Source organism: Pogona vitticeps, chromosome 2 (assembly GCF_051106095.1).
Source record: "Pogona vitticeps strain Pit_001003342236 chromosome 2, PviZW2.1, whole genome shotgun sequence".
Taxonomy (NCBI): Eukaryota; Metazoa; Chordata; class Lepidosauria; order Squamata; family Agamidae; genus Pogona; species Pogona vitticeps.
The window spans coordinates 79,542,132-79,565,841 of NC_135784.1; the positions used below are offsets into that span (position 1 = coordinate 79,542,132).

The window sequence follows — 23,710 nt, forward strand, 5'->3', positions numbered from 1 at the left end:
ACTGGAAAGAGAAGGGCAAAGCCGGGGGTTTTGGGGTGGCACAGGCCACAGGAAGGCGCCCATTACTAGCTGTTGAAGGGCAATGAGGACATTTTCTTGCTAAAGGAGCTATTATGATCGCACCGGAGGCAGTCGCTGGCCTAGAAGGAAGCGCGATGTTAAGCCCTTGCCTCTACTTTCCTCTCTGCTGTAGCTCCTGGCAGAACAAGGCAAGAAAGCCCTGGCCGTTTTTTCAGGACCAGTCCATACTGTGGGTGCGACGACACAGCGGGGAAATTACGCCTAGATCCGCGGTGATGCCCACTTTTTCAAAGCGGATCCCTGCTGGTTCTCGTAGGTGAAATCGCTGTAGTCAGCCAGACAAGTTTCTCACCCCGCTGGCCTCCTATGCCTTTGATCTGACGAGGTGCTAATTGGTAATATCACCTCTTTTTTAAAGTTATTATTACCAAAATGGCTTAGCAATAATTTGTTTCAGATTGCCCTTGGAAAAGCTTTTTAAAAATTGTTTAGAGACAACAGGTGCTATGTTGAGGGGAACAGACATCACAGTAAGTACTGCTTTGTATCAGGTCAGGCAATAATGGCAGCAAATTGGAGCAAAATTAAAACATCCCTGTCAGATGAACTAAAAAAAAGGGGATGGTAACTCCCCACTTTAAAAAAAAAGTAATAGAGTACATTTGATAGTGGGGTTTGATTTTTTTTTAAAAAAAAGAAACATGAGGTACCAGTGCATATCCACAAATGTGTGCTTATATGGGTCTATGTATGTGTGTCAATCATACAGCCTTTTAAAAAACAAACACCCTAAAATTATGCACAATATTGAGAAAGTTTTGTAGTATCACACATCTCTTCTTTAGGTTGCATGATAAGCAAAGCAGAACTGGGGAAGCAGACAAATCCATGTATGATGGGAAAGCTCTGAAAATTATGGTAGGCACAGAACAAGATAGCACCCATCCTCTTTCAAAATACAGAAACTAATGGAGTGGCTGACAATTGAACTATGGGAATATAGACAGCAATCATTCTCCCATTTTCTTATTTATGATTGATTCCCCCATTCTTGCATCACACTCTGATTGTAATCTCTATCCTAGGCTCATTTCTTCTTGCAGACACAGCAGGCAGGGTGGTAATGGAGATAGATTTGCCCTATTTGCCCCAATGTACTCTCTCTTATATCTCTAGAACTTGGAAACTGCCCTTCTGCCATTTCTCTGGTTTACTAGCCTCTTCAAAACATACATTTCTGAATAATGTCCCGATTTCTAAGACAGTTTGTCTGGGACATAAATGCAAACACATCATGTTCTAGCTTGACTCAATCAATCAGCTGAAGAAGGGTTTTTGAACAGTAGTGAAGTGGCATTGTTCTGCCAATACAATGTAATGGCATGGTAATGTGGCATCAGCCACAAGGGCATCAGCCAGTTGTTCCCTATCCAATGCTTTTACTCCCTCTTTCATCATCCTAAACTTCTCTGGTTCCCCAGTCTTCTAGTAAGTAGATATCAATAGGAAGAATAAGAGCTCAAGCTGAAACGGTCACCAGAAAAAGGGAGAAGAGGATTATAAAAATTAGAATGTTGCCCACCCTGGTCTACAGGGTTATATTTCTGTTAATATGTTTCCTTTGGTTATGTATACAGTACTGTGGCTTTCTAAACATTTTCCCTAGTTTGAAGTTGTTTAGTATAATTTTTTTATTATTATTATTACAACTCCGTGTATTACAACATTTCAGAATGCAGGAAGCTTCTCCAAACAGCAAGCCAAACGTTAAGGCTGAAGCTGTGCTGCTAAAATTAAAGAAATTCATTCTACATACTGTATCACTTACTTCTAATATGGGCACCTTAATAGACACCTTTTTATATCTTAACGCCTTGTCCAGGTAAATATAAGAAGGGAGCTGCATCCTTTGATTACCTGTCAAGGCTCATATGGTCATAGAATTGTTGCATTGGAAGGGCATCAAGGATCTTCTGGTTCAGCCATCTGCCAATGTGAATATAAGCCTTTGTTTGTCTGTTAAACACAAGACCTCTCTCCTGAAAGCATGGAAAATTGGACTGGATTAGAAAATTAACTGCTGCTGGGAATGTGATAGAAATATGCTGTTTACAGATGTTGATATTATCAGGGTCTGTGGTTTCTTTTTTTTTAATCTCTTCCACACTACTAATGATGTATACAAGGTGTGGATGGCTTGTGGACTTATTCTATAGTAGTGTTTACTTAGAATTGGAGCAGTGTCATGTTTTGATATCCTGTTTCCCTGAAAATAAGCCCTAACCTGAAAATAAGCCCTCTCTGTTTATTTCCTGCAATTTTCTTCTCAGTGCATAACTCTAAGGCCCAAGGTCCAGGAATGGATATGTGTGGCCTCCCAACCTCTGGAGATTGCCCATACCTGTCATAGTGTTTATTTAGGTTGGCAGTTAAGGTATAAGAAGAGTGCACCAATGTGCCCAGGCTTCGAGAGAGACTGAGACTCAATTGGGGAAGTAGTTACTACCATAACTTTGTTCAAGCTGAAGTTTTTCTCTCTCCTGACAATGTACATATCATGTGTTATAAGTCTATCGTCGTCTAGTCGTGTCCAACTCTTCGTGACCCCATGGACCAGAGCACGCCAGGCCCTCCTGTCTTCCACTGCCTTCCGTAGTTGTTCAAATTCATATTGGTTGCTTCGATGACACTGTCCAGCCATCTCATCCTCTGTCGTCCCCTTCTCCTCTTGCCTTCACACTTTCCCAACATCAGGGTCTTATCCAGGGAGTCTTTTCTTCTCATGAGATAGCCAAAGTACTGGAGCCTCAGCTTCAGGATCTGTCCTTCCAGTGAGCACTCAGGGTTGATTTCCTTTAGAATTGATAGGTTTGTTCTCCTTGCAGTCCAGGGGACTTTCAAGAGCCTCCTCCAGCACCACAATTCAAAGGCATCAATTCTTCGGAGGTCAGCTTTCTTTATGGTCCAGATCTCACTTCCATACATCACTACAGGAAAAACCAAACCTTTGACTATTTGGACTTTTGTTGGCAAGGTGATGTCTCTGCTTTTTAAGATGCCGTCTAGGTTTGTCATCGCTTTCCTCCCAAGAAGCAGTCTACAGACTAGACAATATATGGCAGAATCCTGTTGCTTATTATATGATCTAATTGGGGCACTTAGGTAAGCAATGTTGACTGTTTCCAAAGGTGTCTGTTTTGTGCCTAACTGGCCTCCTGATTGTGCAGTCTATTGAAGAACCGGTCATAGGATAGGCAGTCTGGTGGGGAGCACAACCACTTGCACAAATGCCCTTGCATGTGTGGAAATCCTCAACAGCATCTGGCAATTTGATAGTCTATCGTGCTTTTTCAAACACGTTCATTCTCTCTCTCTTTTTGTCTCCTCACCACATGGCCTGGGGGTGGGGCCTAGGGGGTGGGACTTTCTGCTTTAAAAGAGTGTGTCCCAGGACCCTGGACCCTTTTCCCTGGGAAGCTGGGCTGAGGGTGAAGGCCAGGTATGTTTGAATGGATGTTTTGCTGAGGTTTTCTCTTTTTTCTGGGCTTTCTTTTTGTCTCCTCACCACATGGCCTGGGGGTGGGGCCTAGGGGATGGGACTTTCTGCTTTAAAAGAGTGTGTCCCAGAAATTCTCAAATTATATCTCTGGCCTTAATATGGTAAATAGGAATGCCAATTAGATTTGCATAAGCCTGGGAGGCAGGAAAGTTTTAAGGGTCAGATCATACTTTCGCACTATTAGAGCAGGCCGGGTAGGTGGGGCTCGTCAGCTATGGAAGGCAGCCCATCTAGGAGAAGGAAAACTCCAATTTCAAACCTCCACTGCCTTGTGGCTATATCCACTCATGGAAAAGGCTTCAGGAGTTAACCTAGAGGCAAAATCCGGAGCTGGAGTCCCGAAGGCAGCTCGTGTCGTTCTACCAACTCCTGCGACATTGCTGGAACCAGTCGTATTGGCTCTTGCCTTTCCATTGGACCATTTCAGCAATGTGGAGAGGGGGGATCTGCTGCTTGGGTAACAGCTTATCCTCCATATTACTTTACCCAGGCTTCATGCTCTGGAGAGGACACTCCTAGATTCAGAGCATGTTACCATAGTCTCTCTAGACTTAAGGATGCCTATATATTGTTTATATTGAAGGCATACATAGTATTTTAAATTCTACAATGAGTTCCAACATTGTAACAGTGGCATAAGGCAACTCCTGCACATTTCATCAGTAGGGGATCTGCACATCTATATCATGGCATCTGTTTCCTTCTCCACTGTGGTTGTGCCTTCCACTGAAGTGGAAAGCATAAAATTGCACCTGTTTTGACACCAAGGTAAGATCCTATTAGAAAGAGTTAGCTTGTGGGTGTCACATTTCCTCCATAAGTTCCATTGATTCAACTAGGTCCAATCTAACTGTGACTTACAGTGTTACCTCGACTTACAAACTTAATCCATATTGGAATGGTGATCACAAGTCGAAAAGTTCGTAGGTCGGGGCACCATTTCCCATAGGAATGCACTGAAAACCAATTAATGTGTTCCAGGGAAAGGGAAAAAAATACCAAAAACATTTAAAAATTAAAAATAAAACACTGCAAGTCCCATGCCGGGTCTGCAAAAAAAATAAAAACAAACAAATCCAAAAAGAAACATTGGAGCAAGTCCCACTCTGGGACTGAAAAAAAAATCACCAAAAAACAAAATAACACAAAAACATATCCCCCTAGCTGCGGCGGAGGCAGCAGTCGCCAAGTGCTGGGCGACTTGAGCTGGCTAGGTTTCGGCCGCTTGCCTCCCAGCTCACCTCCCGCTTGCTCTGTGCCACCCTTCGTGGCCCCATGGCAGCAAATTCAAATGACGGAGGGCGGTGAGAAGTGGTAGGAGGCAAGACGGGGGGAAGCGGCCGAAGAAACCTGGCCAGTTCAAGCCTCCCATCACTGGGTGTTCACTGCCTCCAATCATGGTGGCAGGGGACCCCTGGGAGGTTTCCCAGGGCTTCCCCGCCACCATTGGAGACCTCCTGGGGGTCCCTCGCCACCGCAATCGGTGCCTTCGGAGGCCTCCTGGGGGTCCGATCGTGGTGGTGGGGGACCCCCAGGAGGTCTCCGATGGTGGTGGGGAAGCCCTGGGAGGTCTTCCAGGGCTTCCCCGCAGCCATTGGAGACCTCCTGGGGTCTGATCACAGTGGCAGGCGAGAAATTTTAAAATTTCCCCCCTTTTCCACTGTCATGATCGGACCTCCAGATGGTCTCCCAGGGCTTCCCCGCCCCCATCAGAGACCTCTTGGGGGTCCCCCGCCACCAGGATCAGACCCCCAGGAGGCCTCTGGAGACCTCCAAAGGCGCTGATCGACGGGGCGGAGAACCCCCAGGAGGTCTCTGATTGTGGCGGAGAAGTCCAGGGAGACCTCCCAGGGTCCCCCACCGCCATCTGAGACCTCCTGGGGGTCCCTTTCCCTAACCGTTGGGGTGAAAGAGCAGCCTCTTCACCACCAACGGTTTGAATGGAATGAAAAAAGGCAGGGGAAATTTGAATTTCCCGCCCTTTTCTCCTGTCTTTGTTTTTCATTCGTAGGTCGAGGCTCCGTTCGCAAGTCAATGCAAATTTTTGCGAACAGAAGCAAAGCAAAAAGCAAAGCGTGCTGCTTATATACCGCCCCATAGCGCTTCAAGCACTCTCGGGGCGGTTTACATTTTTTTAATTATGCAGGCTACACATTGCCCCCCCCAGCGAGCTGGGTACTCATTTTACCGACCTCGGAAGGATAGAAGGCTGAGTCAACCTTGCGCCGGCTACCTGGGATTTGAGCTCCAGGTTGTGAGCACAGTTTTGGCTACAGTACAGCCATTTAACCACTGCGCCACGAGGCTCCTTGTGACATTCGTAAGTCAAAATGTTCGTAGGTAGGGACATTCATAAGTCGAGGTTCCACCGTACTATGCTAAAATAAGTTGCAGTTAGAAGTTGGTCCATTTGAATCAATTGAACATATGGTGAAGTTGATTCCCCAAATCCCTTTGAGTCTACTTCAGTTTACTATACTAAGAAACAGGATTTTGGCCTATATGACTTTCATATGAGATTGATGGACCACAGGGTACTTTAAAAGAAGTAAGAAAAGCAAATTAAATTCTGCAAGCATGGAGTCTGCCTACCACAAATTTTCTTGGTCTCAAGAAATATTTTAGTTTCCACTTTATTTGGCATGTTCACATTAAAGAAAGATATTGCAGGAAATCTACCTGAGATAATTTATATGAAATGCTTTTAACATTCTATGGCCTAGGTTCCTAACCTGTGGTCCACTGACCCCCAGAGAGGCTTGTTACGTGTGGTATTCTGCTATTCAACACACACACACCGAAGACTTACAGCAAGTGAATTTTATTTCATGTCTGCAGGCATGGAGAGAACACACCTGTGCAGGTGTGGTCTCTGCTATTCAAGCATTCAGCAATACATTTTATACCCGACGCAATGCAACCCCTCTCTGTTCCTCTGGCCAATCCTGACCAACGTGGAAAGCTCCCATTCTACCTATCAAAAAAGCAAAACGCACCTATGCCCATATATGTATTCCTGTTTCTTAACTTTCACTTTTCTCTTTCGTTTTTCAATTCTGTGTTTTGAGAACTATTGCTTCACCTATCCATATCAATCCTCCCTTTTTCTTTTTATACTAAATTCTTCTAAGGTTCACATCTAATCTCCACTGGTATTATGCTTGTATCTTCTACGAGAATCACTTGAGTCATCGCCTTGCTATCTAGGAATCTTAGATAGCTTCTTTATCCCTGTTAAAACTAAAGGACTACATTGAATACAACAGCAAGCAACTATCCCAGAATTCCAAAAGCAAATATTTGTTTCAGCCATGTAATATGTGGCAGCCACGAACCAACTCCACGTATTGTCATTTTCTGTAATATTATTCTCTTCTTAGATCTTGCAAGTTCCCCAAATGGTGTTCTATGGATTTATTCATGTCTTGATACATAACTTTGCACCCGGAACCTACTATTTTACAAAACCCTCCATCCTTGACCAACAAATAATCCAACGCCAGGTGATGCTTCATTTGTACTTGACTCAAACTCTCAGTCTCTTCTTGTAGTTCTCTACTTGCGTGGTGGCTTTAATGCTTTTCTCTAACCTACAGGTAAGACCCAGGATACTTCTGTTTTCCTGTGCTATAATCCCTGGATAAGATCCTAGGGTTAATGTTCCCGTTACAGCACCACCACCCTCTCTACTTCCCCTTGATCCTAATAATTGTTCATCAGTTATTACTTCATCCATACAAGTTGGTCCCAAAGGGCCTTTTATTTGGTCCTTTCCCACATCTGCACTCCGTCTTGGATCTTCTTCGTTCTTGGGGCTTGATTACCTGTACCGGGAAAGTAAAAAATCCTACTCCCACATAAGTACCCCTTTGAAACCCTGAGGGTAGTTGGTAATTGGTAGCCCATCCAGAAAAGAAAAAGAAAGGTTACCTACCTGTAACCATGGTTCTTCTAGTGGACCTCTGTGAATTCACACAAATGGGTTTCTTCTGCGCCTGTGCAGGATGTTTCAGAAGATTCTAGAGCTTAAAAAAGAGTAACAATTAAGATTCCCCCCTAGGGTACAAGCTCCGCCTCCTCAATCTTCCCCTCAGTTCCTGCAGTCCACCGTTGCCAAGTAGTTCTAATAATAGACAATGTGATGGATAGAGGGGAGGAAGGGAGGGATGTGTGAATTCACAAAGGTTCACTAGAAGAACCATGGTTACAGTTAGGTAACCTTTCTTTCTTCGTAGTGGCCTCTGTGAATACAGACAAATGGGTGACTGACAAGCTCACTTACCAGATGGAGGGCCGTCATGGAAGCAGAGATGTCAGGATCACCCTTCCAAAGGCAGCATCATTTTTTTGCTCTGACGCTGAGGCTATAGTGCTTCGTAAACATCAACAGGTTGGACCAAGTAGCTGCTCTACAGATATTCTGTTCCTCAATTCCACAATGCAGTGCAGTCGATGTCGAGGCTGCCCGGGTGGAGTGTGGTTTCAGATTGTCTTGTATCGACTTGCCAGAGAGTTTGTAAGCTATCTGTATAGCGTGAACTATCCATCAGGATATAGTCTGTGTCGATGCTGGAGCACCTCTGTTGGGTCCATGATAACATATGAACAATCTAGGTGATTGTCTGAATTGTTTCATTCTACCTAGATAGAAAGCCAAAGCTCGTTTGACATCTAGCGTGTGGAGCATGCGCTCGATTGGGGTGGACGGAGAAGGGAATGATGTTGGTAGCACTATTGGTTGATTCATATGAAATTCAGATACTACCTTGGGTAGAAAAGAGACATCAAAGTATAGGGTTACCTTGTCCGGATGAAGTTGCAGGTATGGGAGATTAGATCACAGAGCCGCCAATTCACTGGATCTTTTCACTGATGTAATCGTGACCAAAAAGATTGTCTTTAGGGACAGTAATTTTTTATTGCAGGTGGCCTTTGGTTCGGATGGAGGCTTGGCTAGTGCTTCCAGAACTAGTTGTAGGGACCATTGGGGAATGATGTTCCGAAGGCCCTTCATGAATCTTTTGAGAGTAGAATGAGAGAAAAGTCTAGCAGACCAAGAATGAGGTGGTTGATGAGCCACTATGGCTGAAATATAAACCTTGATGGTGGAATGGGACACTCCAAGGTCAAACAGGTGGAGGATGAAGGTAAGTATCATTTTGAGCAAGACTGGAATTGGAGTTAAGCTTTTGGATTCCAAAAATTTTAGGAATGATTTCCATTTGTTCTCATACAGTTTCCTGGTAGACGGTTTTCGAGCCCTTTCTAAAATTCTGAGGAATTCGGAGTTATCTTCCACGCAGTCAGATTCAGCGAGTATACGTCCAGGTGGAGAATGGAGCCGCTGTTCTGGGATAGAAGGTTCGGTATTGACTTCAAGTGAAGCATTTCTGTTGTTATCGTCCTGAGGTGAGTAAACCATGGTTGGCAGGACCACCATGGTGCGATCAGTATAGCGTCCGATCGATACTGAATGACCCTGATGATTGTCCTCTGGATCATTGGTATCAGTGGGAAGATGTAGAGGAGTTATCCCGTTAAATCTATCATAAAGGCATCTCCCATTGATTTGGCATTGATGCCTGCTTTGAGCAGTATCTCAGGCACTTGGTGTTGTATCGAGTTGCGAAGAGGTCTAACGTTGGGTAGCCCCACTTGCAGCAGATCTGAAAGACCGATTCGTCTAATGTCCATACGTGCATTCCAGTTGATTTATATGTTCTCTTTGTCCATAGGCCATGTGTTCAGAGTTCTTGACAATGCGCTCCCCATCCCGATGACTCGCATCTGTGGCCATCTGTATAGATAAGTGTAGTGGCTTGAAAAGTCTGCCCACTGTGAGTTTCTGGATGGATGTCCACCAGGTAAGTTGGTATGCCAATTCTGGGGTTACCAGTAGGCGTTTTGATTGATGGTCTATTAATGGGTCGAACATGGATAGAAACCTTGCCTGGAGTGGTCTCATTTTGAGCCTTGAGTGGATGACAACTGCAGTTGTAGCTGCCATGAGACCTAGTAGATGTTGTGCCTTGTGAGCCGATACAGTTTTGTATGGCTGAAATAGGTGCACAGCATTTTGTATCTTTATGATTCTTTGTAGAGGCAGGAATGCACTTGCATCTACGGAGTTCAGGTTTGCTCCAATGTAGTTGATCATCTGTGAGGGTTCTAGTTGGGATTTGTTGAGGTTTATTCTCAAGCCCAGTCTTTGTAAAGTGTCCATGGTGATTTTTGTGGCTTCGATGGCATCGTGATAAGAGCGAGCCACTATAAGCCAGTCGTCGTTGTAGGGGAAGGCTGTAATCCCTCTGAGCTGAAGGTACGCCACAATAGAAGCCATACATTTCATGAACATTCTGGGGGCCGTTGAAAGTCTGAATGGTAGGGCGCAAAATTGGTAGGTCGAGTTCTCGAGTCGAAACCTGAGAAATTTTTTATGAGTAGGGTGTATCGTTATGTGGAAGTAGGCGTCCTTCAAATCGATGGCCACGAACCAGTTTCCCTGGGATAGAAGAGGGATAATGGTATCAAGGGTTAACATATGGAATTTTCTGAGATGTATACATTTGTTAAGGCATCTCAGGTCTAGGATGGGTGAAAGACCTCCATCCTTTTTAGGGACTGTGAAATAACGCGAGTAGAACCCTCATTTATTTCAGAAGATGGGACTCTGACTATAGCACACTTTTGGAGGAGTGATGATATTTCCTCTTGTAATGTTAATGAGAACAAGGTGCTATTGATGGAGTTTGATGGTGGGATTTTAAAGAATTCGATAAGGTAGCCCTTCTCAATGATAGACAAGACCCACTAGTCAGCTGTTATCCGCTGCCATTCTGATATGAATGTGGAAAGTCTTGCAGGGCTAGTATAGTGGTAGTGATTAAGAATAATGCTTACCCTTTCACTGTTGCTTACGAAAGGGCTATCTAACACTCTGATGCTGCTGCTGTCTGAACTGTGGAGCAGTGGTCTGCGCTGGTTGGTAAGGTCTTTCTTGAGACTGCTGTCTGTTTGAGCGAAAAGGTTGGTATTGTTGTTGATAGAACGGCTTCTTGTAGGAAGGTTTTTGATATCGATAGGGTTGCTGTGGTACGTAAGATTTTGCCATTTTTCTCATCTTATGGATGTTTTCCATCATGTCGTCCGTTTTGGCATTGAATTGAATTTTGGAACTGAATTGAATTCCATGGCATCAAACGGGAGGTCCTCTATCCTGGTCTTGGTACTGTCAACAATGTTAGCTGACCTAAGCCAGGCATGTCTCCTGACTGCTATTGAGGTGGCCATGGTTTTCAATGCCGTGTCCGCAGTGTGCCTTACGGCCACTGTTTGGCTAGAGTCGTAGCCTCTGTATATTCAGCAGTTCCAATTTTGTTGATCCGGATGCTGCTTGCAGCGTAGGGAGTATTCTGTCCCATAAGTGCCTTTGATAGGCGCCCATAGCTGCCTGGTAGTTGGAAATTCTAATCAACAGTGCTGCCAGGGAGTAGAGTTTTCTCTCCAAAGAGTCAGCTTTGCACCCCTCTCTGTTCATCAGGGTCATTGACTATCTGGTGCGCAACTTATATTGGGTGGACTCAATGACTATTGAGTTAGGGGTCGGATGTTTGAGTAAGAAGTCAGCATCTATACCGTGCATCTTGTAATGGTGTTCTACTCTGCGTGGAGTCTGCAGTGTTGAGGGCGGCTTGTCCCATGCATGATTCTTTGACAAATTGAAGTAGTGCCAGTATGAGGCTCAAGCTAGGTGGAGGTGTCTTATCTTGAATGAGGATGAACCGTCATTCTGGGAGGAGATGGAAGATATAGAGGGTGAATGGTCTGATCCCTCAATATGGGCCCTTGGCATGAGGTCGTTATCTGGTTGGGTAGATATCGAAAGAGGTTCGACATTGTGTCTATGAGGTCCAGAATAGATAGTTGATGTTTCAACCGTGGGTTGACCCCTAGTATGTTTGGATTGTTTTGCTGGCACAATTATCTCTGGCGCCGCCATTCTCTTTCGTGATGGTCTGTCTTGAGAGAGAGGTTGATCTTCTTGGCGTCAAGGATGACTTGTGGGAGGAGATCTCGTGGGGGAGTATCACATCAACGGGCGGTATCTTAAATCCCCTCGGGGCCATAAAACGCAGGAGAAAAGAGGGAAAAAATCCCAGGGAAGAGGGCGGGAAAGGGGGGAAAGCGAAAAGAACAATGTCATATTGGGAAAAAAAAGGTTCTAATCACTAAGGGAAATAACTAATATCGATTCCAACAGGAAATAGCTAGAAGAAAAATACAAATTAGGTGGAAAAGGCTATATTTGCTTTCCGTATAGAAGCTCTACTATTCCTCACATTCTAACCAAACAGTGGAAAAAAAGGAACTGAGGGGAAGGTTGAGAAGGCGGAGCTTGCGCCCTGGGGGGGGAATCTTAATTTTTATTCTTTTTTAAACTCTAGAATCATCCGAAACGTCCTGCACAGGCGCAGAAGAAATCCATTTGTGTGCATTCACAGAGGCCACTACAAAGAAACCAAAGATTTTGATCTTTAAGAAGCATGTGTCCACAAATGCTTCCTGTTTCTGAATAATTTGCTTGCAGAAGAGGAAAGGCAGGATATATGTCGGCTAGAGTGCTATCACTTGCATTCATTCCCACCACCCCGTGTGTACTTGATCCACTACCATTACTAAACAAGGTTGTCCCTTCACCAGAAAGCCAAAAGTCGTCCCTACAATGTGTATAGTTTTCCAACTGGTCAAATCTTTCCTTAGATTTGTTAAATCCTGGTACTCTTCCATTGATTAGTACAACAGAAGCACAGCCCTTTAGTGCTTTTCGTATATCTCAGCCATCTAACTTCAGTTTCATTTAAATGTTCAGATACCTTGTTGAAATAATATTTCTTTTCTTTCTCCCTCACTTATACTCTGTAATGAACTTACTATTGAAGAGGCATCATTTATCAGTCCAGGTACCAAACTCATGTATCCTACAGAGGCTGGAGACTCATATATCAAGGTCACACCCTTTCCCATTGCTATAAAAATGTGGTGTGCATGTCTTGCCCAGGAGTTAACATGTGTTCCTGGTCTAATAACCAGTGAGAACAGTATCACTCCCAACACAAACAAAAGCAGGCAACCTATTTTAGTCCACACTTCTGCACCTCTTTAGCTTTATCTTCGGAAGATCTGTCGGGTCTTGGGAACACGTCCACTGACTAGAATTCTCCTCTGCTGGAGCTGGCACCAACTTTGTCCATGTGTGGTGGGTCCATCCCTCCTTCGGCTGTTCGTATGGAAGTTTCAGATGTTAGCAACACCAAGAAGGGCCCTTCCCACCTAGGCTGTAGCGGCTTGTGTCTTGCTTCAATATAAATATAAACTCCTGGATTGAATATGTGGATGTCCCGAGCATTCCCTCTAGATCTTTTAAAAATCCCTCTGGGTCTTCTGTTAGTTTAGGTAACTGGTTTCGGACAGCTCTTAGTTCCGTGGAAGTTAAGGGAGCATCCACATACCCAATCTGTCCTCCTCCTTGTGGGACCTGACGGAATGGATTAAGATTTACAGCTCCAACCTCCTTTCCTTCACTACCTCCTGCCCCACCAATGTCCGTGGGATCTTCTTCCACAGTTCGGAAGGATCGACCATCCCCATAATGGTCGTTTCCCTCTATCACACCTCTGATTTCCCTTTGGCTTATTCTAGCTGCTGCACTGGCCCCTCTAGTGGCAGCTGACCTAGGGTTGGCAAGTTATCCAGGGGGTCCCACTCCTTTTCTCCTTCTTGTGGAGCCGAAGGACGCTGATGAGACTCAGCTCTACATCTTTTCACCTACCTCAGTGGATGCCATTCTGTCCCTTTAGCGCTGTCTGGAGGCTGTGCTGCAATGGATGCAGCTGAAGGGGTTGAGGTTTAACCCGGACAAGACGGAAGTCTTGAGGGTGGGTGGCCCCTCCATTGGCGGTTTGGAAAACTCCCTCTCTTTTTGGGGGAGTGACTGACTGCAAAGAGTGTGGTGCGCAGCTTGGGGATACATCTGGACCTGGCACTTACCATGGAAACCCAGGTGGCGTCCATAGCCTGTTCCACCTATTTCCATCTGTGGTGGATTGCCCAGCTGCGACCCTGTCTTGATGGCGGGGCTCTCACCACTCTTGTCCATGCGTTTGTAATCTCGAGATTAGATCACTGTAATGCGCTCTATGTGGGGCTACCTTTGAGATTGATGTGGGAGCTTCAAATGGTGCAGAATGTGGTGGCCAGACACCTTAGTGGGGTGAGAAAGTACCAGCACATCTCTCCCACTCTGGCTGCCTTGCATTGGCTGCCCATTCACTTCCGCATTGACTCTCCCTCCCCTTCACCCTTAGATGGTGTTGACTGACCAAGCAAGGCAGAGACTGTGTGTGCTTGCCTGAGTTTGTGGGTGTTGCCTGAGCTGCTGCCCCTGCCTTTAATTCCCTTCACGGTTTGGTATGTTTTGTAATGTAGTTTTAGTACTTTTATTGTTTTCTTAGGATGTCCTTTTTACCCTTTTCCTAAGAGAACTAGATAAAGATTATTATTTATATTTTGTCTCAGAGTCTCAAGCCTTTTTTTCCAACAAAAAGAACACTTCCGCCACCCCCGCCCCCAGTTAGATTGGAAACTCTTGACACTTTTTTGCTCTCTCCAGTGATACAGTTCTAGCTCATGTTACCTTGGTGTTTTGCAGGCAGCCTGGTCTTATCCACTTTGGGTAGGGTAACACAACCAGCATTTCAAAGTACAGTATGAAGAGCATTGTACATAAGACAAAAGTTGTTCCATTCTTCTGTCACATACAGCACTGATGGTACCTGTCTGTCATGGGTTTGGAGGGAAAGTTCCATCCTATGGGAGTGGAAGGCGGGACATCAGGGGGGAGGAGCTGTACTGTATATATATTTGGAGCTTGTGTGGAGAGTTAGGAGTTGGAGTCTGTGTGTCAGACTGGGTACAACTGTTTGTCAGTTAGTACATACCTGATAGGTTCAGGTTTCTTTCTAGGTAGCCAGAACTGATAGGTTCAGGGTCTGTGCGTTACCTTAAAGTGTTCTGTGGGAACCAATCTGTTATATGTGTGTGTTTGGGGCTATGCCACGTTACATTATCCTATTTACCTGATTCTTTTGTTTACCCTGTTTGTTGTTTCAATAAACCTTGTTCTTTTATTTATTAAAATCCATTCCTGGTCTGTGTGACTCCTTACAGGGAATGGTTGGTGGCAGCATAATTACAGGGTGGGATACTCCAGTAGGTCTGGGGTTGCCACATTGATTGGTGTCCAGCGTGTGGGATACGACTAGTCCAGTTGTCCAGTGGTCCAGCAAAGCCTTGGCAAGTGTGCCCAGAGCAAGGGGGGTCTAGTCAGGGAAAATCTGAGGGCGCGTAGGTAATCTTCTAGGCTTACCTCACGGGGAGGTAGGCTAGTGGAAGAACGTGCAAACTCAGATTGGGGGGACTAGATTAGGGAGCTCTGAGGCAACCCGTTTTGGCGGGAAAGGGCTGAGGCAAAGCTGCGTGAAGTGACAGTGATCTAGCCTGTCTGCTGAGAGGCCTAGCAGAGGGGGTGGATTCTGCCTGGCAACAGTTGCAAGTTGGTGCTGGAGGGACAGCAGCAGTCTATAGAAGGCTGTTTCTGAGGCAAAAGGAAAAAAGTCGTCGTTTTATTTTGAGGCGTGACTTTTGAAGGCAGCCTGTTCTGGGGGGATTATGCCCTTGACTAGAAGCCAAATGGCAGAAATGGGGGAAGTGAGAGAACCACAGGGAGACCAAGGTTCTGAGGAGGAATTTGGCTCAGTGCAGGATGAGAGCACGGGAGAACTGACCTCAGAACTCAGAAAAATGCTCCTAGCCCAACAGCATGAATTTAGGATGAAACAATTAGTAATGGGAAAAGAAGAAAGATTAGAGAGAGAAAGAATGGCGTTTGAAAGGGAAGAGAAACAGAGACAGTTGGAGTTAGAAAAAATGGCGTTTGAGCTGAAGAAGCTGGAAATAATAAGTAGAAATGGGAATAACAATAATAATGAGGGGAACCCAGGGAATGGGGAAGGCAGCCTGTCTAAAACTGACCTGAAGAAATTCCCTGTGTACCACAAGGGAGATTGCCCTGAGGTGTTCTTTTCCCTCGTGGAAAGAGCGTTTGTGGATTCTCAGTAAGGGAAACTGAGAAGATGACCATTATGCGATCTTTAATCAGTGGCAGCCTGGCAGAAGTCTATGCAGAGATGCCAGTGGAACTGCTGAAGGACTTCGCTGAGTTTAAAAAACTGGTGTTTGCCCGGCATGGGATAAATGCTGAACAGCTGAGGCAAAGATTCAGGTCACTCACAAAAAAACCAGAGCAGACTTTTACCCAAGTGGGGGCCCAACTGTTGAGGTTGCTAGAGAAATGGCTGTCTCAGGAGGGGACAGAGACCTTCCAGCAGCTCAAAGACCTGATAGCGCTGGAACAATTTTATTCAGTCCTGCATGGGGAACTAAAGTTCCATGTGAGGGAGAGGAAACCTAAATCGGTGACAGAAGCGGCAGAGATCGCAGATTTTATTTACCAAATAAGGAAGCCCTTAGGTGCTGAGGGGAAAACTGTGGGTAAGCCCAAAGAAACCTACAGCAGGTACTCTCAGGGACCAGGGAAAAACCAGCAAGGGGGAGGGGCCCATGTTGAAGGGAAGCCCTCAGACATGAAACCACCAAGACCTCAGATTTTGGAGGGAAAACCAAAACCAGATGAGAAAGACTCCAAGTACAGCAGAAAATGTTATTTCTGTCAAGGAAAGGGCCATCTAATCTCAGAGTGTGAGAAATTAAAGCAGCTAAAGGGAAATTTGCCTCATGATTTGAGTGGAACCAAGCCAAAAGCTGTGTTCTGTGTCCAGACAGAGCAAAGCTCCTTGCCATTGAGGGAGCCTGTTACCATGGCTACTCAATTTGAACCAGTTACATCTGCTGATCAGGCTGGGGAAAATGGTCCTCTTGTGGAGGTCAAGCGCTGCTTACTAGTTAGGACAGATTCGCAATTGTTTGAGACCGCAGGGGTGGACGTAGGAATACTTGACCATCAGTATAGGGGGCTAAGGGATACTTGTTCCCAGGTGACCCTGTGCCATCCAGACATTATTCCTAGGGAGTATATAATCCCAAATGAGAGCCTGAAGGTGGCAGGGATTGAGGGGCAGGTGATCTCACTGCCAGTAGCTGAGGTACCTGTGAGCTTTCAAGGCTGGAGGGGAGTTTGGCGGCTAGCGATTTCATCGACTCTGCCAGCAGCCGTGCTCGTGGGAAATGACCTGGCTGAACATGTGAAACGGGTGCTAGTGATTACACGCTCACAAGCTACCACGGGGACAGTTCAGGGGGGTACTGAAGAGCCCGAGGTTGAAGCAGGTGAGGGTAGTTCCGAAGCTGTGGCAGAAACCTTAGCCACGGACAGCAAATTTGGCCAAGAGCAAAAGGCAGACGCCACTCTCCAAAAGTGTTTTGAAAAGGTGACAGACACCCAGCTAACACCTGAAACCCCAGCGAGATTTCGCGAGGAGAAGGGAATTTTATATAGAGAGACCCTGATGAATATCTCAAAAGGGGGAGATGGGATCAGAAGTCAGCTAGTGGTACCTGAAAAGTATCGCCCCATGATCTTACAAAGGGGGCACTCTGACATGTTTGCTGCGCACTTGGGGGTGAACAAAACACAGCAGAGAATCACACAAAATTTTTACTGGCCGGAAATAGGGAAGCAGATCAAGGAGTTCTGTAAACAATGTGATGTGTGTCAGAGGCAGGGGAATAACCGTGACAGGACCAAAGCGAAGTTGTGCCCTTTGCCTGTGATTGACACCCCGTTCAAATGTATAGGAGTGGATATTGTGGGACCTTTGCCCAAGGCCACAAAGAGGGGGAACAGGTTCATTCTCACCATTGTGGACCATGCCACGAGGTACCCCGAAGCCATACCCTTGACTAATATCGAAACTAACACAGTGGCAGATGCCTTGGTGGGGTATATGTCCAGGATGGGATTTGCCTCAGAAATAATCACAGATTTGGGCACATCGTTTACATCAAAGCTCATGAAACGGTTATGGCAAATCTGTGGAATTAAACACAAGGAAACCACTGCCTATCACCCCGAAAGTAATGGGTTAACGGAGAAGTTCAATGGGACTCTGATGCGCATGATTAGGGCTTACTTGGCAGAGAATCCAAACAATTGGGACCAGAAGCTGCAATCCCTTTTGTTTGCTTATCGATCAGTGCCCCAAGCCAGTACCGGGTTCAGTCCGTTTGAACTTTTGTTTGGGAGAAAAGTAAGAGGTCCACTTGATTTAATCAAACAAAATTGGGAGCAGATCACCCAGGATGACCCACAAGATGTTGTGACGTATATAGACACTTTAATGAATGACCTGAAGAGAAACCTAGAGATAGCAGCAGAAAACCTGCAAGCTCAGAAGGTCAGACAGAAAACCTGGTATGACCAGAAAGCCAGGGAGAGGCACTTTAACCCAGGGGAGGAAGTGCTTTGGCTTAGGCCCTGCAAAGAGAACGAACTGCAGCTCAAATGGGCAGGACCATACAGGGTCATTTCCAAGATGTCAGATCTGAACTACCTTATAGAACAGGAGGAACACCAAGCACGGAGGGTGGTACATGTGAATGCCCTGAAACCCTACTACAGAGGGGAACAGAGGGTTTTATTTGCCATAAAAGCAGCTGAGAGTGAGGAAGCTGAATTACCTTTCTGGGAGGGTAGAGGGGAAGTGAAATACAACCCAGATGAGGTGAAGATCAGTCCTGCACTCACCCAAGACCAGCAGCAAGAACTAAAAGTGCTGCTCACTAAATATCATAAGTTTTTTTCGAATAAGCCGGGGATAGTGAAGGGAGTGATGCATCGGATCCACACAGGGGATGCAACCCCGCAAGCAGTATCCCCGTACCGAGTGACGGGACCCTATAGGGACAAGGTGCGGAAGGAGCTGGACGAGATGCTTAGGGAGAACATAATCGTCGCCTCCTCTAGCCCTTGGTCCTCTCCGATAGTCCTGGTGGACAAGCCTGATGGGAGCATTAGATTTTGTGTAGATTACCGGAAATTAAACCGCGTAACCACTCCTGATGCCTACCCAATGCCCAGGCTAGACAACCTGATTGAAACCATAGGGGGTTGTCGGTTCATTTCATCGTTGGACCTAGTAAAGGGTTACTGGCAATTAAGGATTGATCCCAGGGATCAGGAAAAGACCGCATTTTGCAGCCCTTTCGGTCTATATGAGTTTAGAGTCCTTAGTTTTGGTCTCAGAAATGCACCAGCCACATTCCAAAGGCTGATGGACCAGACCTTAGCAGGGCTCAGTGACTTTACTGTGGCCTACATTGACGATATAGGGATCTTCAGCAATACCTGGGAAGATCACCTGAAACACCTGGAGATAGTGCTGCAGAGGTTAAGTGCAGCAGGGCTAACAGTAAAGGCAAGCAAGTGTCAGCTGGGTAGCCCAGAAATAAAATACTTGGGTCACATAGTAGGGGGAGGAGTGATCAAACCCCTAGAGGCCAAGATAGAAACCGTTCGTGATTGGCCCAGACCCAACACCAAGAAAAAAGTCAAATCATTTCTTGGGTTGGTGGGCTACTACAGAAAGTTCATCCCGAGGTTTAGCGAGATAGCGACTCCGCTGACCGATCTGACGCGGAAGAAGACTGATGACCGCATCCCGTGGACCGGCGACTGTGAGGAGGCGTTCCGGAGGTTGAAGGAGGCGCTCATCCATTATCCAGTGCTGCGTGCTCCCGACTTCGACCGGGAGTTCATCATCTACATCGATGCGTCTAACAGCGGGGTAGGAGCAGTTCTTTGCCAGGAGGATGAGAATGGTGACCAGCATCCAGTGTCCTACCTGAGTAGGAAACTTCAAAAAGGTGAGAGACATTTGGCAACCGTGGAAAAGGAGTGCCTGGCCATAGTATACGCGATTCAGAAGGTCAAACCTTACATCTGGGGAAGACATTTTGTTCTGTGCACTGACCACTCACCACTGCAGTGGTTAAAGACAATGAAAACCCATAATAGTAAACTTATGAGGTGGGCTTTAAACCTGCAAGATTTTGACTTTGAAGTGAAGGTGGTCAGAGGGTCAATGAACTGTGTTGCTGACGCCTTGTCAAGAAGACCCGACGAGTGAAGACGGCGAAGAAACCATGGACTATGTATATGTTGGTGACCGAAAGTTAAATGTACCTGTTTATTGAACAGGCTTAGTTTGTATTAATAAAGGTAACTTAATGTATTGCAAATATTAATGTTTAAATGCATAATTGATATGTTTGACCTAGAGTGAGTAAGTATGGGATTGTGTATGATAATGTATAACTGTTTTGTGTTTGATCCTGGTTGTTTTTTGGAGAAAAGCACTTTAGCTTTTCCCCCGCAAAACAACTTATAAAGAGGGGAGGTGTCACATACAGCACTGATGGTACCTGTCTGTCATGGGTTTGGAGGGAAAGTTCCATCCTATGGGAGTGGAAGGCGGGACATCAGGGGGGAGGAGCTGTACTGTATATATATTTGGAGCTTGTGTGGAGAGTTAGGAGTTGGAGTCTGTGTGTCAGACTGGGTACAACTGTTTGTCAGTTAGTACATACCTGATAGGTTCAGGTTTCTTTCTAGGTAGCCAGAACTGATAGGTTCAGGGTCTGTGCGTTACCTTAAAGTGTTCTGTGGGAACCAATCTGTTATATGTGTGTGTTTGGGGCTATGCCACGTTACATTATCCTATTTACCTGATTCTTTTGTTTACCCTGTTTGTTGTTTCAATAAACCTTGTTCTTTTATTTATTGAAATCCATTCCTGGTCTGTGTGACTCCTTACAGGGAATGGTTGGTGGCAGCATAATTACAGGGTGGGATACTCCAGTAGGTCTGGGGTTGCCACATCTTCCCTTTGTGTTTCTTTATGTTCCTCTGATGCTCCTTGTCAGCTTTCAGCTGGCACTCGAGGACAAGAGGCTCTGGGCCCCACCAAGAGTAGGGCCATAGCCAGTTTATATACAGGGAAGGGGGCAGGGCATGAATTTAATATAAAAGAAATAATAAATGATATAAACTTTTCATTCACTCACTGGAATTATAAGCATACTGTACAATCCTAAGGAAACATACATGAAAGCAAGACCTGCTGAGCTTTATAGGGTTTATGACTAAATAGACCTATGTAGAATTACATTTTCAATTAAACAGTTTAGCAACGGAGCTAGATGTTAGCATATAGCACCCTTCCCCAGTATGGTGTCCTCCTGATGTTTTGGAGCCTGACTCCTAAGAGAAAGCATGACTGATATCATGATGATGGAAACGGTGATTCAGCTGATCTGTGGTCCAGATCACCTGGAGGGTCCCCAGTTAAGTTTGGTTGATATGTTTGTTGAAAATTTTTGGTGAACAAAATAAGACTAAGGATTAAATTGTTAATTTGTTATATAAAATCAATATGAAACCCACAAACAGACAGACATATTCAAATTCCCTCATTTAGCCTTCAATCTGAATATGTTAGAAACAGAAAAAGTACAGAGAACAAGAAAATGACTGAAAGTCTAAGGTTGCTTTTATATGTTAAAGGGATGAAAAGATACCAAGCTGTTTAATTTGAATGAGGCATGAAGAACTAGCCATGGCAGGTAATAACTTAATGGCAGAGGAAAGATAAATTGAGTTTTCTTCCTTCATTTAACCTTTGCATCAACCAAGAGCATATGGCACTTTAAAAACCAACCATATCCAAAGTAATAAAATATGTTTTCATGATCTATTGCGCACAATCCATGGATAAAATTGATATATGTGATATGTGAAGGTAAGATGTTAGTAGGATTCATTTTAGAACAGCTTTTAAATAATTGCTGTAAAGGAACATGGAATCGTGAATTGTACAAAAGAGACAGACAGTGGAAAATTCCCAGCATTAAGGGAAATCGTGTTCTTCACCCAATTTATCGTATTGAACTTTGTCCTTACCTTTTACAACATACATATCTAAGCTGCTAAAGAGGGGGAAAGCTTTCAAGGAAATAACTGTCTGCTTTATGACATCAGAATGGAATCTTGTGATAAATCCTGTATTTGAAAAAATGCATGGTAGATGTAACAGAAGAAACATCACATAGGAAAAGTCATCTATTACCAGAAGAGAATGTGTTGGCTCTTTTCTTGTTATTGAACCAGAATCATCAGTCTTAATCACTGGATATCTCTTTAATGGTAAGTAAAAGGTATGATGTAAAAAGAAAACCATTTCTTGTGGAGATATATGGTAATTATGTTAGTAGAGTACAGCAGGTTAGTAAGGTGAGCTTAGAGCTATAAATGAGGAATAATAACTCAAAGACAGTCACAGTAAGGTAAAAGGAAAAGATCAGGTTTGTAATACAATGAGACAATATTGTCCGTGATACAATAGGATTGTCTGTGATACAATAGGATAACTCTAGAGACCTTAGCATAGAATTCCTAGAGCTGGCTCCCACATATTCAAAACTGAAGTATCTACATCGATACTTCACAGGCATCCTTCCTCGCAGGGGAACAAAGGCAAATGCCTTTCCGGAAGAAACAGAGATTGACCTGAGAAGGGAGTGATTGGTGATCAGGATTAGAGATGGGTACGAAGTGCTGGTTCATCAGTTCGTGCTGGTTCGGCTGCTGGCCAGACAGGTGTTCTGTGGTTGGGTGCCCCATCCCCCTCTGGTGGGCGCGTCCCCTCAGAGGCAGTGCCTGGAGGAGGCAGGGAAGGGAAGCTGAGATGTTGCCTCCGAGTGGGCACCCTCCAGAGGGGGTGGGGTGCCGAACTGTGGAACACTTGTGTAACTGTCGGCCAAACTGGCAGTTTGTGCCCATCTCTCAGCCAGATGAACAGAATATCAAAGCCCACTTGGCTGCCCATTAAACTGTCAACCCCTGCTGGTTACTTTAATTACAACATTGCTGCATTTAATTTAACACAGAAAGGTAGAGCTAACTCAGAACCACCAGGCCTTGCATTTCTTTGTTGCAGTGTTTGCATTTTGCACACATGCCTGTCTTACCTATACGTGGAGGAACTTCATTAAAACATTTCAAAACTGGATTTCTTTTATGACCTACTGGTATTATAGGTCATCTCCACCAGGGAAAGAACAGTGTGATAAATGTCGGGCTGTACACAAAGACTTGTATTCTGCTCAAAAGGTTTCACTTTCATTTTTCCTGTTTGCCCCTCCCTCCTCACACTTAGCTTCTTGTGCAGATCTATCTGACTCCCAAACAATCTTCTTCATTGAAATTTTTTGAAACTTTGGTACAAAGTAACTTAAAGAGGTGAGGAATTGATTCTGTGTACATAGATTACAAAGGGGCAATGCGACTGAGGTATTTTTCTCAACTGCGTATGTTTATTTTATAACATTTTTGCTGTGAAGAAGAGGCATGTGAACTCTGCAGACACAAATTCAGTTTTGAGAAGTGTAAAACCAAGCATCTGTGATAATATCTTCTAGACAGAGGAAGTGCCTAATAATCTTACAGAAATCTCTGGAAGAGCATGACCTTGCAAATGGACTAATTTACCAAAAAAAAATTAAACATTGCATGACTATACAGCCTCATACTACATACCATATTTTTCCATCTATAATACGCTACTTTTCTCTAAAATCATTACCCTAAAAGTTGAGGGGCATCTTTTACACCAAAGTAAGCTGAGACAGCTGAGGAGAGAACAAAACGGCACATACCTTGCGTCTCTAAACAGGCTTCCTTCAGACAGGAAACTTAGTTTCCTCCATCATGAGCCTTATGGAACTGATGTCAGCTGATCCTGAACAAACCAATTGGAACACACCTCCTTGGAGGTGGAGCCTGTAGGCTCAAGATTCAACAAAGACAAAATATCCGATTTTCTGAGCTCAGAGGCTGAATCCTCAAAGCTGAGTTTTCTTACCGTTTCCCCCCAAAAAGACAGGATCTTATATTAATTTTTGCTCCAAAAAACCCATTAGGGCTTATTTTCAGAGGATGTTTTATTTTTTTCATGTACAGTGGTGCCTTGCTAGACAGTTACCCCGCATGACAGTTTT

General features: G+C 44.8%; 1 protein-coding gene across 1 annotated transcript; it reads left to right on the plus strand.

The window, feature by feature from the left end:
* Positions 1-57: 57 nt before the first annotated feature.
* On the plus strand, positions 58-22,235 carry LOC140704408 (uncharacterized). Its single transcript, XM_078384055.1, has 4 exons — positions 58-416; positions 9,316-9,444; positions 12,025-18,645; positions 22,077-22,235. The coding sequence occupies exons 3-4, from the start codon at positions 15,772-15,774 to the stop codon at positions 22,233-22,235; spliced, it is 3,033 nt and encodes a 1,010-aa protein (XP_078240181.1). The 5' UTR covers positions 58-416; positions 9,316-9,444; positions 12,025-15,771.
* Positions 22,236-23,710: the final 1,475 nt, after the last annotated feature.